We start from the raw sequence: 13516 nt of genomic DNA, 5'->3' as shown, positions 1-13516 counted from the left end.
CAACCTTTTAATGGGGGAGTAATCTACTTCATATGATGCTGTGATAATTAAATGAATTCCTGCATACAAAAACTTGGAACCAGGAAGCTTGGAACAGTGATGCTGGAGTAGCCAGAATTAAGTGTTAAGAGTATGAGTTGATGGATATAAAGTCATTTAGATAAGAACCTAGTATATTGTAGACATTCAATAAATGTCTGCAATTATTCCAATTATATAAAAATAAAATATATTTGGACAGAAACAGAAGACAATAACAATAGTAACCGTGATTATCTTTTAAAATATGAAGAGGTAGGACCAGGAGTGGTTTTTTTTTTCTTTGTTACCATTCTGTGTTTTAAAACTTTCTACAACACAACATAATAGATTTTATGATCTAGAAAAAACAATGAATGTTTTTTATAAAAGCTGAAAATTTTTTAATATTTGTCATTTCACAAAACATCTTTTGTTGACATTCTACAAATTATACCATCCAATAATGTTCCAATACTTTCTTCTTGTTTAGATAGTTTATATACCTGTAAGCATAAAAGACAGATTATGACATGCTGACATATTCATACACTAGTAATTTTCATTAAACACATATATGTGACCTAATTTATTACTCAATTATTGGGATAATGGGATGGAATCACAATGTGATTAAGGTATGCAAAGTAGACAGCAACTCATCACTTATGTCAAAAGTTTCAACTGAAATTATAGTGCTAACTCTCTAAACATCAAAACATTTGTACCAATTTTAAAAGCACACATCTAGACATTAACTTCATACTATATTTTACATTTCAAATGTAAGCTTGATATTTAAAGTTATCTATTCTTTTTAAAAGAATGTCTTTATCAACTAAGTTTCTAATTATATCTTAAATAAATCTGCATTTCTTTGCATCTCTAATCATTTTTCAAGTAATTTTTAATTATATTAACCTTTCTTAAAAGTTAAAACAATATAGAAGCATTGGTGATCAATAAGCAAACAGTATATTATTCCACATCTATCATGCTCTTTCTAAAAATATGGGTTTACAAACCTTTTTGACTTCTGTAATATTTGTTATTTCAGGGAGATTTTTCAGAGGAACCTGATGACCTTCTACCTGAGATATTAGGTATTCTTGATTTATTTGTTTTTCACCCTCTTCAATATAAGCAATCAAAACTGAAGTATCATTTGCTGAGATACCAAATTTTTTCAAGGCCTCTGAAATCTAAGGGGTGAAAAAGACAATAAAATCAGTAGTCTCAACACCTGAAACCTCTCCCCATTTGCAGCCTTTCCTGGTCAGATTCTTATTGTTCATATCCTAGTGGTTCTCTCTGCCTACAGTTTTGCAACATCCCTTCCTAATCTCTACCACCTCTGCCTCTAGAGTACTCCCTGCTCAAAGCTGCACCTCATTCCCATAGAATCGAGCCTTGACTTTGACTGGATGCACAAATGCCCCTCCCCCTGGGCCCAGTGACCCTCTAGCCACGCACTCCTGCCGTCCAGCCAGTGGGGACTGTTTGGGGCTCCCATCCTTTCACACTGTTCTTGCTTGTGCCCACACTTTGTCCTCTACCTGGACTGCCTTCATCTTTCAAGGGTCCAGTTCAAATGTCACTCCTTTAGCACTTTCCTCCTTATAGAACAAATTGCTTCTTTGTTCCCACAGATTTGCATTATTATTCCATTATATCAATTATCTTAGGGCATTTGAACTTTGTCTTGTTCATCTGCCTTTCTCGGGAACATTTCTGACCCTAGACTGGAACAGGGACAAGCTCAACACATGTTTATGAACTGCAGTCTCTTGAGTTATTTCAGTGATCTCAAAGAAACAATTACCCAGTAATTTTCCCCAAGATACTGGGGAATTCTATTACTACACATTTTATAAATTTTTCAAACATCTGTATTTTAAACCATGCCACAGGTTTCCTAACCTTTCTATCTCAGCACTTGATTGTGTTTAGTAGTAGTAATAATTAAACTTCATTAGCAAAATTAGTTGGTTTTTTAAAAAATACACCCAGGTGGAATGTTTTTACCTCAAAAACTTTACTATCAGTATCTCAAACACAAACTCTTCCTATGTGCTGCGTGTATGAGCATGTGTTAAGAGCTAGTCTAGGTACCAGGCAGACTTCTGGTATATGGAAAAGACATGGTTCTATCCTCAAAGAGTTTATAGGGGGAATGAAAGATGCGCGTGGCAACACACAAACACCCATGCCTCATTGTTTATCATTAGATTTAAATAGCATTTTTCTGACTCTGTATGTCAGGAAGGACAAATAAAACTATCCTCACTTAATTCAGCTAAACTTCATGTGAGTGACTCCAAAGCTTACTTGTCTAGCAGGAGGCAATGCTAAACCTCAACTCTCTGTCCAGCACTCACTCTTCACTGTTATTTTGGTTTGTTACCAGCAACAGGCTCCAAGCCAACACTGAGGCACACACAGGCTACCATGACAAGGTCAACAGATATAAAGAAAGTATATATTCCATATTAATTACATTGTTATTTGGGGAAAGATTGAAAATAACTTCAGTGGATAGAGTTCTTGTCTTCATCTTCCCCAGTTTGTAGAGGTGAACTGCTTTGTTTGCGGCCACAATTATCTGAAATGGATCAACAATCTGCCAAAGAGAACAAAAAGAATTACACACAAGAATCCGGAGGACTCTGAAGGATAACGCCCTGTACCATGGTGACTCCAGTGTTAGGCGGTTTTACTTCATCACAATTTCTATATTTTCAAAATTTTCAAAATCTCAACGGCCTTGGTGTTTAGAAAAATCACAGAATTTTACAGCTGCAGGCAACTAAGATACACAAAGTTCTGAAACAACTTATTGAGGACTATTATCATGGGAAAGGCCATATTCGCAACATTTAAACTTTATTTTCTATTCTACTCAAAACTACCCTATTTGATACCTTTATTATTTTTCATGTGCAATAAATGCAGAAACCAAGGCAAAGAAGGGGTTGGAATTTCAGTTCGGCCACTTACCACCAAGGGAACCTGGGCAAATTCCTTAGCATTTTATCTTTTAGAAGCAGATAATCATCTCACTACTTCATAGAATTGTTGTGAAAATTAAGTGAGTTAGCAGTATATATAAAGAACTTACCAAATAAGCACTGTATAAAGGTTGGCTACCACATGCTCAAAGTCGTAATAAATGGCATAACTGGGATTTAAGTCCTGGTGATTCTACCACTGTGCAATGCCTCCTTTACAGAGATTTCCTAGGTCAGACAAGAAGATGGATATCTAGGCATCTGCCATCATATCAGAGGGAGACCACCTTTCACGTCTCCTAGGGCAGGGCTCAGCACTTGGCTTCTATTCACTGTTCAGCTGAAGGTTGGCCAAATCTGAATCCACTCTACAGGTTAGACAAGTCCTTTTTACTTGAAGACTGGGCTAACCTATAACACCATGAAAAATCATCAGATTCTTAAACTCCCCATAAAGCTCACTCATTGCCATGAGTACTTACCACTGTAGGGTTTATTAATGAGCCATCAATGGCACCTTCCATGGCCTTTTTTCTCAAGCCCGCAGCATTTTTTACATCTTTAAATAACAGAAGGGTCACGCTGTATTCAGGAAATAGGTCCAGCTGATGTGTTAACTGCATTTCATAGATAAGCAGGATGCTACTGCACAAGACCAAAAGACCAAAAGTTAACAACTATAAGTCACTAACAAATATCCTTGTTCACAATTACAGTATTATAACTTTAATAATAAGATGCAGAACTGTTAAACTTGAAAAACCAACCCCCAAACATCTAGCAGCCTCATGACAGACTGTCTTCCTAACCCTGCTAAGCTGTTCTAGCTTCCTTCCTGGGAAAGGATCAAGGGCCAACACCAGGTCCCCTGGTTGTACAGATAAGGCAGGCTCTGGGTGAGGGGGAGCTTCTCAACAGGCAACTAGGAGCAGAATACCAAACGCTGTTTACACCACAGGTTACTTACAGCATTAAGGAACCTCACTCCAACTTAGTCTTTTTAGCTTTCTAATCTCACCATTTTATTTATATTTTGGCAGAATCTAGACATAAATATAGACTTCCCTGGTGGCTCAGAGTTTAAGTTAAAGCGTCTGCCTGCAATGCAGGAGACCTGAGTTCGATCCTTCAGCTGGGAAGATCCCCTGGAGAAGGAAATGGCAACCCACTCCAGTATTCTTGCCTGGAGAATCCCATGGACAGAAGAGCCTGGTGGGCTACAGTCCACGGGGTCGCAAAGTGTCGGACACGACTGAGCGACTTAACTAACTAACTAAGACATAAATATAAGGCAGAAAACAATCTTAAAGAAGAAAGTATGACACAACTCAAAGATATTCATTACATACATGGGAATTTAAGCCTAGAGGGTACAATTCTTAAATAGTAACACCCTTTATAGACATAAATTTAACAAGAAAAGGACAGGGTATATACAAAAACATAAAAGCAGCATAAACAACAAATAACTGAGAGACATAATCTATCTTGGAACGAAAAAACTAACCACTGCAAAAATATAATCTTTAAAACAATTTCAATTAAAGTCTCAAAGAGATATTTAGGTGAGGCAATTTTATATAGGTTCACTTTATCCTTTTACCTAGGAAGTTTTATTTCCACCATTTTTCTGAAAGAATAAATTGGCAATCTGAAGATTTATGTAATAAGATGTTTTTCTTATCATCCTAAGAGTAAAAGGTTGAAAACCTACCTAACTAGTAACAGGCCCAACTACAGCAGCTTTACTGATCAACCACTAAAACCTGTAGTCTTGAAGAGTAGTTAAGGCTGCGTAAATATAGTAATAAATAACATTAAGTACTTAACATCTGATTGGAAAACAAAACACAAAATGTGGCATAATATGTGGGTTTTTTAAAATGTACACAGAAAACTACTGAAAAACAACAACAAAATGTTATCTTTGACTTGCTGGAATTATATCTGATTTTTCTGTTACAATCTGGAAAAATAAAATTGTGAATAATGTCTTGGCACAGCAGGGCCACCCAATCTTTATTATCATGATAACATCCAATGGAAAAAAATATATACATAGAATGTATACCCAATTCTACAAAAAAAAAAAAAATGGGCTCAGAAAACAAAAACATAAAGGAAGCACACCAAAATATGGCCATCTTGGGCAGCAGAATTACAGATAATTTTGTTTTCTAGAAAAAATATTTTTGCATGTTCTGAATTTTCTACAGCGAGCACACAAAAGATAACGAGTACATATAACCAGGGAGGAAACAATTTTTTTCTGGGTTTTGTTTTTACAGTAGGGGGGAAAGGACGCCTATCAAACGTCAAAAATGGTTTTGGTTTGTTTTATATAATTCACTCACTTAAGTCAGAAACTTCGAACCATCGCTGGATACTTACCTCCCGCTCAAATCCCATATCTTAAGCAAAACTCTTTTCAATTTTTAAGTATCATTTTGAAGGGTCCAATTCTCTCCCATACCTACTCTGCCACCGCCGTTGGCCACCTTCTCTCAACAGCGGTGACCTCCTAGAAGAGGTCGCCTCACAATTCCTTCCCTCCTGTCATCCAACCTCCACCCGGGAGTCAAAGCGATCTTTTCAAAATGTACACCAAGTCTTGCCCTGCTATAAAGTCCCTTTATGTCACGGAGTCCCAAACTCTGTGATCTGAGACCTTCCTCCCTCTTCCACTTCCTAGCGCACCCTGCAGACCGCGCTCATTCCCCCACCGCCGCACTGGCCCTCCCAGCTTGTCACCACCGCTAGTCCCTACCCAGCACGCCCCCTCGGACAGGCAGTTACTCTGAATCAATCCTCCCTCCCTTCGACTGGCCAGTAAGAGCCCATTTACCAGCGCTCCCAGGACCCCAGGACTAGTCTCCTATTCTACGAGCTCCTCTGTTACAACTTTGGCGAGTCTCAGGCTCATCGTCCGCCCTCGAAGGGAGGCTGAGCCGATCACTGCCGGGCTGCATCCCCGGACCCGACCTTGGCAAACGCTCGATAAAGGAGGGCGCGGGGAATCACAGGTATCATCTGGAAAATCACTGCTCTCCAGTTCCCACCCGACCCGGCCAGCGCTGTGGCGCCAGGAGTACTCACCGTCGCGTCCCCGTCCGTCTCGTAATATCTTCCCCACGGAAACAAAGCGCTCAACTTCCGGGAGATTGCCGCAGCTGCGGTCCTTCCTCGCCCTGCCCGACCCTGCAGTGTCTTTGCAGGTCTGGGTCGGAGGAAGGTTCTCGGCTACCTCCTTACACAGAGTGTTTCGCGGGCGTCAGTCGCGTCTGCTGACCCGAAGGGGAGCAGGAGCTCCGTTTGCCCCTTCCGATGAGAGAGGCGGCGAGGCTCCTCCGGCCGGACCGGAAGCTGAGTGTGGGTGTTCGCCGCGTCCTTAAGCCGCTTGGCCTTGACATCCTGTTTCGTCCAGTGAGAAGAAAAGTAATGGCTCCGATGAGCTCTACATTTGTCTCCGCTGCTCGAGATTCGACAGTTTTTTTTCGAGGCGAGCAGGACTCAGTTTTTTTCTTGTTCTGGGCGAGGTCCACTTGGCCAGGATCTCCTGGAGCCAAGAGCGCTCGGCGATCTGCCTCGGGTACTTGAGAGAGGTACAACCTCTTCATCCAGCAGGCTCACAAGTCTGATTGCCATCCCTGGTATATCAGCCTCCGAAAGAGGTCATCCGCTAAACGGATGATTTTCTTCCATGTTATTCTAACATGTTATTCTTCCATGTTTTTATGCTTGGGGGCTCATCTGGGTCAATACTTTTCTTGAAACAAAAAGATAAATAATAAATAGTATAGATATGTTCTATGGAGAAAAAACTAGAGAATAGGGTGTAATGTCAGGCCGTGAGTATTAGTATTTAAAATAGGATGGTTAAGAAAGATCTCACCAAAAAGGGCCATTTGTGACTGGAGGAGCTCTGGAAGCAGGTCTGTGTGTATCTGAAGAGCAGCAATTCCAGGGAACAGAGAGTTGAAAGACTGAGAACAGATATGGTCTCATTTAAGAAAGCACAGAGAACCGTGGTGGATTGAGCCCAGTGGGAATATATATGAAATTATATATTCTGAGGAAAGACTGGTATCCAGATTATACAACCAACTCCAATTTGAAAATAGTAAGAGACACAACCTGATTAAGGATAGATGACACAATTGAACACATTTTAGGAAAGATACATGAAAGGCCAATAAAAACATGAAAAGATGCTCATCATTGAAAACATAATGAGTTATTACTACATACCCATAAGAATGCTAAAATTTGAAAGACCTTAAAAATTTTAAATATCAAGTGTTGTCAAACATCCAGAACTGGAACCTTCACATATTGCTAGTCCGAGTATAAAATAAAAATAGTGTAACCACTTTGGAAAAGAGTTTGCCAGTTTCTTAAAAAATTAAATGCATGGCGCTAGTGTTAAAGAATCCACCTGCCAATGCAGGTGATGCAAGAGACTGCTGGTTTGATCCCTGGGTCAGGAGAATCCCCTGGAGAAGGGTATGGCAACCCACTACAGTATTCTTGCCTAGAGAATCCCATGGACAGAGGAGCCGGGCGGGCTACAGTCCATAGGGTTAAAAAGAGTCGGACAGGATTGAAACAATGAGCACACTCCCTTGCACGTGCATACTTACCATATGCAGCAGTTTCACTCCTTGGTATTTAACCAGGAGCAGTGAAAACGTGTCCACCCAAAGGCTTGAACATGAATGTTCATAGCAACTTTACTCATGATGGCCCCAAACTGGAAACAATCCAGTGCCCAATAATACAAGAATGGATAAACAAATTGTGGTAAATTCATGTCATGAAATACTATTCATTAATAAAAGGAATGAACATACTTGCAACATGGGTCAATCTAAAAACATGCTCAGGAAAAAAGCAAAGTAAAATTGTTACCGTACAATTCCATTTCTACAAAACTATAGGAATTGCAAATACAGCAAATTTATTCTAGAATGAAAGCAAATTAGTGGTTGTTAGGGATGGGGGAGTGGGAGACACTGAAAAAAAACCCAAAGGGAACCTTTGCGATGAAGCCAATGTTCCATATCCTGATTTTGTGTTAATTACAAGGGAACTTGTGTTAAAATTCATTAAATTAAAATTAAAATTTAATTTAAATAAATTAAAAATCATCATTTTAAAGAGTACATTTTATAAAATTTCTCAGTAAAGTCGATTTAAAAATAGACATAAAAAAAAGTTGTCCAGTTCAAAGTGACTTGTCTGTGACCACCAAAAGACCACCAAAAGCTGGAAACAACCCAAACCCTTGTTAAGTGAATGAACAAATTGTATATCCATACAATGGAACACAACTCTGCAGTAAAAAGGAAATCAACTATTACTACATAGAATAACATGGATAAATTTCAAAGTTATGCTGAAAAAAAATCAGACATAAAAATAGTGTATCCTGTGATTCCATCATTTATATAGAACAGGTCCTACTGAAACACAAGAAACTATATTCAATATTCTGTGATAAACCATAATGGAAGAGAATATTAAAAGGAATAGAATATATATTCAATATATACGTAGAGCTGATTCACTTTGCCGTAGAGCAGAAACGAACAACATTGTAAGGCAACAACACTTCAATAAAAAAACTAGTTTAAATAAAATGGAAATTAAATTTGCTGAATTACTTCATAAGGAAATAAAAAAATGCCTTGTGTCAGGCTGTTGAAAATGTTCTCTCTTGAACATAATCTCTAACAGATGAAAAGAAGGCTCTCTAATGTTTCCATTTTCTATGATCTATCCTTTGACGTCATTAATATTCCCTTATAATCTCTGTGCATGTGGTCACAGTTGGTCTCATGAGGTAGCTCTACTACTCTTGATTTCTGAAATCATTAATGTCGATATATTAGCAACCATTACCACCTACTTGTGGAGCAGGAAATGGCAACCCACTTCAGTATTCTTGCCTGGGAAATCCCATGGACAGAAGAGCCTGGTGGGCTATGGTCCATGGGGTTGCAAAGAGTCAGACATGACTTAGTGACTAAATAACAATTCTATTGGGGGTATATGAGAACAGAGTGGTGAGGGTGAGGAACAGGCTTCACAGTGAGCCAAAAAGACAAAGGTTGTTTGGTATATGTGTTCACTCAGCAGGCTGGTTCTTCTCTGGAAGGCTTGGAAGGAAAAGCCATTCCAAGCATGTCAGGAATCCTCTGGCCCTTATAAATTACTGAATATTCAGGAATTAAGAGGAGAGGCACGCCTTTCCCGGGGCTGAGGAATCCAGGCATTTCCTTTGTTAGTTTCTCATTATGGTGATAAGTACCCTCTTCTCTCTTTAATTGGGATCACCTTGTGTTTTGTAAGTCTGGAATTTTAATCTTTATCTTTTCTGAGAATAACTACATTGTAAGACAGTATATATGCCCACACCATGTTGATTAAAACACCTTTGCTTCATCAGAGCTTTGGTCCCCGTGTCTTTCTTTCTTTCTTCTCTCTATTTCTGGCTGATTCCCTGGAGCGCAAAAGCCGGCTGCGTAACCCAGGGAATATTAGCTTCTTTCCTTCTTTCACTCTCTCATCGTCGACTCCCGACCACCAGGTTCTGGTCCAATAAAGGACCAACACAAGAGTATTCCACAGAAGGGAAAATGGAGGGGGCGTTCACCTGCTAGGCTCCCTTCTCTCTCCTGCATTTCATTATTTAAGGCTCCTCACACGGGAGTCAACTGCTCTACACTTCTGTACATCATCTCACCCTTCCATGGCAGCTCATAAAGCCAGAGCTTGTGGCCTGATACGCAGCATTTCCTCCAACTCCAAAGTGGAGTGATGGCCGATAACAGAGAGGGCTTCACATGGGGGCTGTAAGGGCCATGCAGGCCCAGAGTTTAACTTGGGCTCCAGTCAGCTTAGGGAGTGCTAGGTTTGCCTGCAAAGGCAAAACTGGGGAGCATGGGCCAGGTGGCACATGGCACTTTCAGGAAGGAGGAGGAGACCATTCTTGGAATCTGTATTTCACATAATAGGATATAAGTGAAATAAATGCTAAAGAGTCCTACAAAGTACCTTGTAGCTAAAGGAGTAATTCAGTAGGTTGGGAGAGATGGATTTACTGAGGAGATGGGGCTTCGAGAATGATTTGCCCATAGAGGCTGCAGGAGAGCTGTTACAGCCAAGGAACAATTGGAAAGACAAAGACACCATGGCGTAAGTGTGTATGTGCTCAAGAACTGCTGGTACACTGAAGAATGGAGTGGAACATGGCAGAGGCTTTGAAAAGTCAGCTGGGAGTCGGATCACACAAGGCCTTGACAAGGAGTTGGAAATGGATTCTAAAGATCATAAGCCATTCAAAATTTTCAAGAGGGGAATAACATTCATGAGTTTGTTTTAGGATATAATTCTGGGGCAGCTGTTAGAATTACACTAGAAAGGTGGTTCAGACAGGATCCTAAGAAGGGCTTCCTCCATAGTAGGAGTGTCTGTAGTTGACTGTGTGGGTCCAGATCATGACTTAGGACACTGAGTGGCCTACAATCCTGGGATGTGATGCCTAAAAATCAAGCTTACCAGACTGATATTAAACCTAAAATTCATTTAATTGACAAAGTCTTATTATACTGGCTAAATTGAACTCATATCTGTATCTCTACTCACCACCCAAACCCCAACAAAAAAGAAAAACTCCCAAAGATTAAAAACTCACAAGAGAAGGGGAGGGATGATAAGTGGTAGATGAGAGAGAGTGCAGTAAAAATCCCAAAGATATTAACTGTCAAAATGGAGAAAAACAGGGTTTCCCTGGTGGCTCAGTGGTAAAGAATCCACCTGCCAATGCAGGATTGATCCCTTGTCCAGGAAGATACCACATACTTCAGAACAACTAAGCTTGTGTGCCACAACTGTTGAGCCTGTGCTCTGGAGCCCAGGAGCCCTAGAGCCCGTGCTCCACAACAAGAGACGCCGCCTCAATGAGAGGCCTGTGCACTGCAACTGGAGAGCAGCCCCACTTGCTGCAACTAAAGGAAAGCCTGTTTACCAGCGAAGACCCAGCACAACCAAAATAAATTAAAAAAAAAAATTTTTTTAAGGGCTTAGAAAAAAAATGGACAAAAATAAAACCTGATTCTGTGCAGCAAGGGGAAGTTAAACAAAAATAGCAAGGTGAGTGACCGCCTTTTTACAAGTCTACCATACATGAGCAGTTTCCATCAGCTCTGAGTGCTCAAATCTCAAGTACTAAACAACAGGCAAAATCACCAGATATTCCAAGATCACATCTAACAAGAGAGAAAGGAGTCAACCAAAACCAAAAATGGCTGATACAGAGAACAGAAGAAACTTAAAAACTGGTAACTTTAAAGAGAGAAAAGATAATGCATTCATTAAAAATAAAAGAATGAAGTGCCACGGACAGATAGCCATTCAGAAAAGAAGAGCTAGCTCTTGGAAATTAAAAATATATAGCAGAAAAAATAGATATAATATATGTAGCAAAAAACCAACAGAAGGGTAGAAATGAAGCTGAGAAAATTTGTGATTTAAAAAAAAAAAAAAGATTAAAAATGGAAAATAAGAGACAAAAATACAATTAACTTAAGAGATACATTTCAGAAAATCAAACAGTCAACTAATAGAAGTTCCCCCAAAAGAAAACAGAAGGTAGTGCTCACCGGCAGCACATATACTAAAATTGGAACAATATAGAGATTAGCATGGTCCCTGCACAAGGATGACATGCAAACTGGGGAAGCGTTCCACTTTTTAAAAAAGAAAAAAGATATAGAGAAGATAAAGTGAAAAAAAAACTTCCCCAGAGCTGATGCACATGGCCTGCCAGACTGGAAGGCCTCATTTGCATTATGAATTTTAAAAATACCCACACTAGGGACTTCCCTGGTGGTCCAGTGGTTAAGAATCCACCTTTCAATGCCAGGAGACATGGGTTCGATCTCCTATCTGGGAAGATGCCACGTGCTGTGGAGCAACTCAGCCTGTGAGGCACTACTACTGAGCCCCTGCTCTAGAACTCTCAAGCTGCAACTACTGAAGCCCACGTGCCCTAGAGCCTGCAATCAGCAACAAGAGAAGCCTGCACGCCGCAAGAGTAGCCCCTGTTTGCCACAAATAGAGAAAGCCCTCACGCAGCAATGAAGACCCGGTGCAGCCAAAAAAATTACCCACGGTAAGTCATATCATGATATTTCAGGACACTTGAGATAAAGATCCTAAAGCTTTCAGAAATAAAAATTACAGGTCACAAATAAAAGTTCTGGGATCAGAATTGTTACTGTTGTTCAGTTGCCCAATCGTGTCCAACTCTTTGTGACCCCATGGACTGCAGCACAGAAATCAGAATAGCACAGGGTTTTAAATAGCAACAATGAACTATGGAAAAATAATGAATAAATGCATTTTAAACTGCCTACCTACAAATGTATAGCATATCAACTTATCAATGCAGTGAAAGAATAAAATAAACCCATTTCAGACATGCAAAAGCCTCAAAAAGTTTGCATCCCATTAATCCTTGGGAAACCATGGAAGAATATGCTCCACTACACAGGGAAGTAAACCTGTGGATCCAGGAAACAGAAGAAACACAGAAGAAATGACCACGGCGAAGGCAAAGAGAAATCCCAGGGCAAGAGCTGTGCCCCTGGTGTAGAGAACAACCACCATGTACCTGTCATAGGTTGAGTTGTGTCCCTGTGAAAGCTGTATGCTGATGTCATCCTAACCACATGGTCTTCAGAATGTGACTGTACTTGGAAGATGGGGTCTTTAAAAAGTTAAGTTTAAATGAGTTCATTAGGGTGGACACAATACAGTGTGACTGGTTTCCATAAAAGAAAAGGAAATCTGGACATAGATACAGAGGGAAGACCAAGTATAGACCATGTATAGACAAATGACTAAGATGGTCATTTACAAGCCAAGGAGGCCTCAGAAGAAACCAGCCCTGCTGATACCTTGATCATGGACTTCTGGCCTCCAGAGCTGTGAAAAAATAAATATCCAGTGTTTAAGACACCTAGTCTCTGATTTTTTTTTTTTAATGGCAGCCCTGGCAAACAGTGCCCAACCTAGACCAAGTCAAGAACAAATCCAATCAACCCAAGAAAGATTTCAAACAAAAAAAGAGTCTGATGTGTTTACCCTATCCACATTAGGTCTACAGGAAAAGACACAAAAATGTAGGGGCAAAAATGGCATAAGAATAACCATGGCACATCATGGTTCAGAGGTGAACACTTACCTAGAAAATAACATAAACTTAGGATATTGATTTAACCAAAAGTTGGAAAATAACTATACTAAAAATATGCAAGGAACAGAAGTGTGTATGTTAAAAAATGAAAGAGCTAAAAAATACTCATCTACAGTAGGAAAGCAACAGAAAGTACTAGAGACTGAAAAATCAAGAAGTGGTCATATAAGCCTCGTATTTTTTTTTTTTTTTTTTTTTAGTGGAGTGCAGTTTATTACACCGGCGGGCC

At 39.8% G+C, this 13516-nt stretch overlaps 1 protein-coding gene and 1 non-coding gene across 12 annotated transcripts; one reads left to right on the top strand and one right to left on the bottom strand.

The window, feature by feature from the left end:
* Nucleotides 1-206: 206 nt before the first annotated feature.
* TPRKB (TP53RK binding protein) lies at nucleotides 207-6284 on the bottom strand. 11 transcript variants are annotated; one of them, XM_043468156.1, is made up of 6 exons: nucleotides 5872-6114; nucleotides 5418-5645; nucleotides 3509-3671; nucleotides 2516-2638; nucleotides 1044-1220; nucleotides 207-524 (listed from the first exon to the last, which is right to left on the bottom strand). In XM_043468156.1, exons 3-6 carry the CDS (start codon nucleotides 3647-3649, stop codon nucleotides 438-440), a joined length of 528 nt encoding a protein of 175 aa, XP_043324091.1. In that variant the 5' UTR covers nucleotides 3650-3671; nucleotides 5418-5645; nucleotides 5872-6114; the 3' UTR covers nucleotides 207-437. The 11 variants fall into 11 exon arrangements, with proteins under 11 accessions (XP_043324091.1, XP_043324093.1, XP_043324092.1 ...); XM_043468158.1 differs by having other exon boundaries at nucleotides 5500-5645; XM_043468157.1 differs by lacking the exon at nucleotides 5418-5645 and adding an exon at nucleotides 4741-4817.
* A 5397-nt stretch (nucleotides 6285-11681) lies between these two features.
* Nucleotides 11682-11783, top strand: LOC122442740. Its single transcript, XR_006269736.1, has one exon. It is a non-coding gene; the product is annotated as a U6 spliceosomal RNA (small nuclear RNA).
* Nucleotides 11784-13516: the final 1733 nt, after the last annotated feature.

This window comes from Cervus canadensis, chromosome 5 (assembly GCF_019320065.1).
Source record: "Cervus canadensis isolate Bull #8, Minnesota chromosome 5, ASM1932006v1, whole genome shotgun sequence".
NCBI classification, from domain to species: Eukaryota; Metazoa; Chordata; class Mammalia; order Artiodactyla; family Cervidae; genus Cervus; species Cervus canadensis.
This window is presented reverse-complemented; position numbering and strand designations above follow the sequence as displayed.

Excerpts from the sequence above, each read along its gene's own strand:
- TPRKB (XM_043468165.1), bottom strand. The coding sequence starts at position 3,649 with ATGCAGTTAACACATCAGCTGGACCTATTTCCTGAATACAGCGTGACC. Across the intron at positions 2,639-3,508 it reads CATTAATAAACCCTACAGTG|ATTGTTGATCCATTTCAGAT; the intron begins GTAAGTACTCAT and ends TCTCTTTGGCAG. Across the intron at positions 1,221-2,515 it reads ATCTTTCCCCAAATAACAAT|ATTTCAGAGGCCTTGAAAAA; the intron begins GTAATTAATATG and ends TTCACCCCTTAG.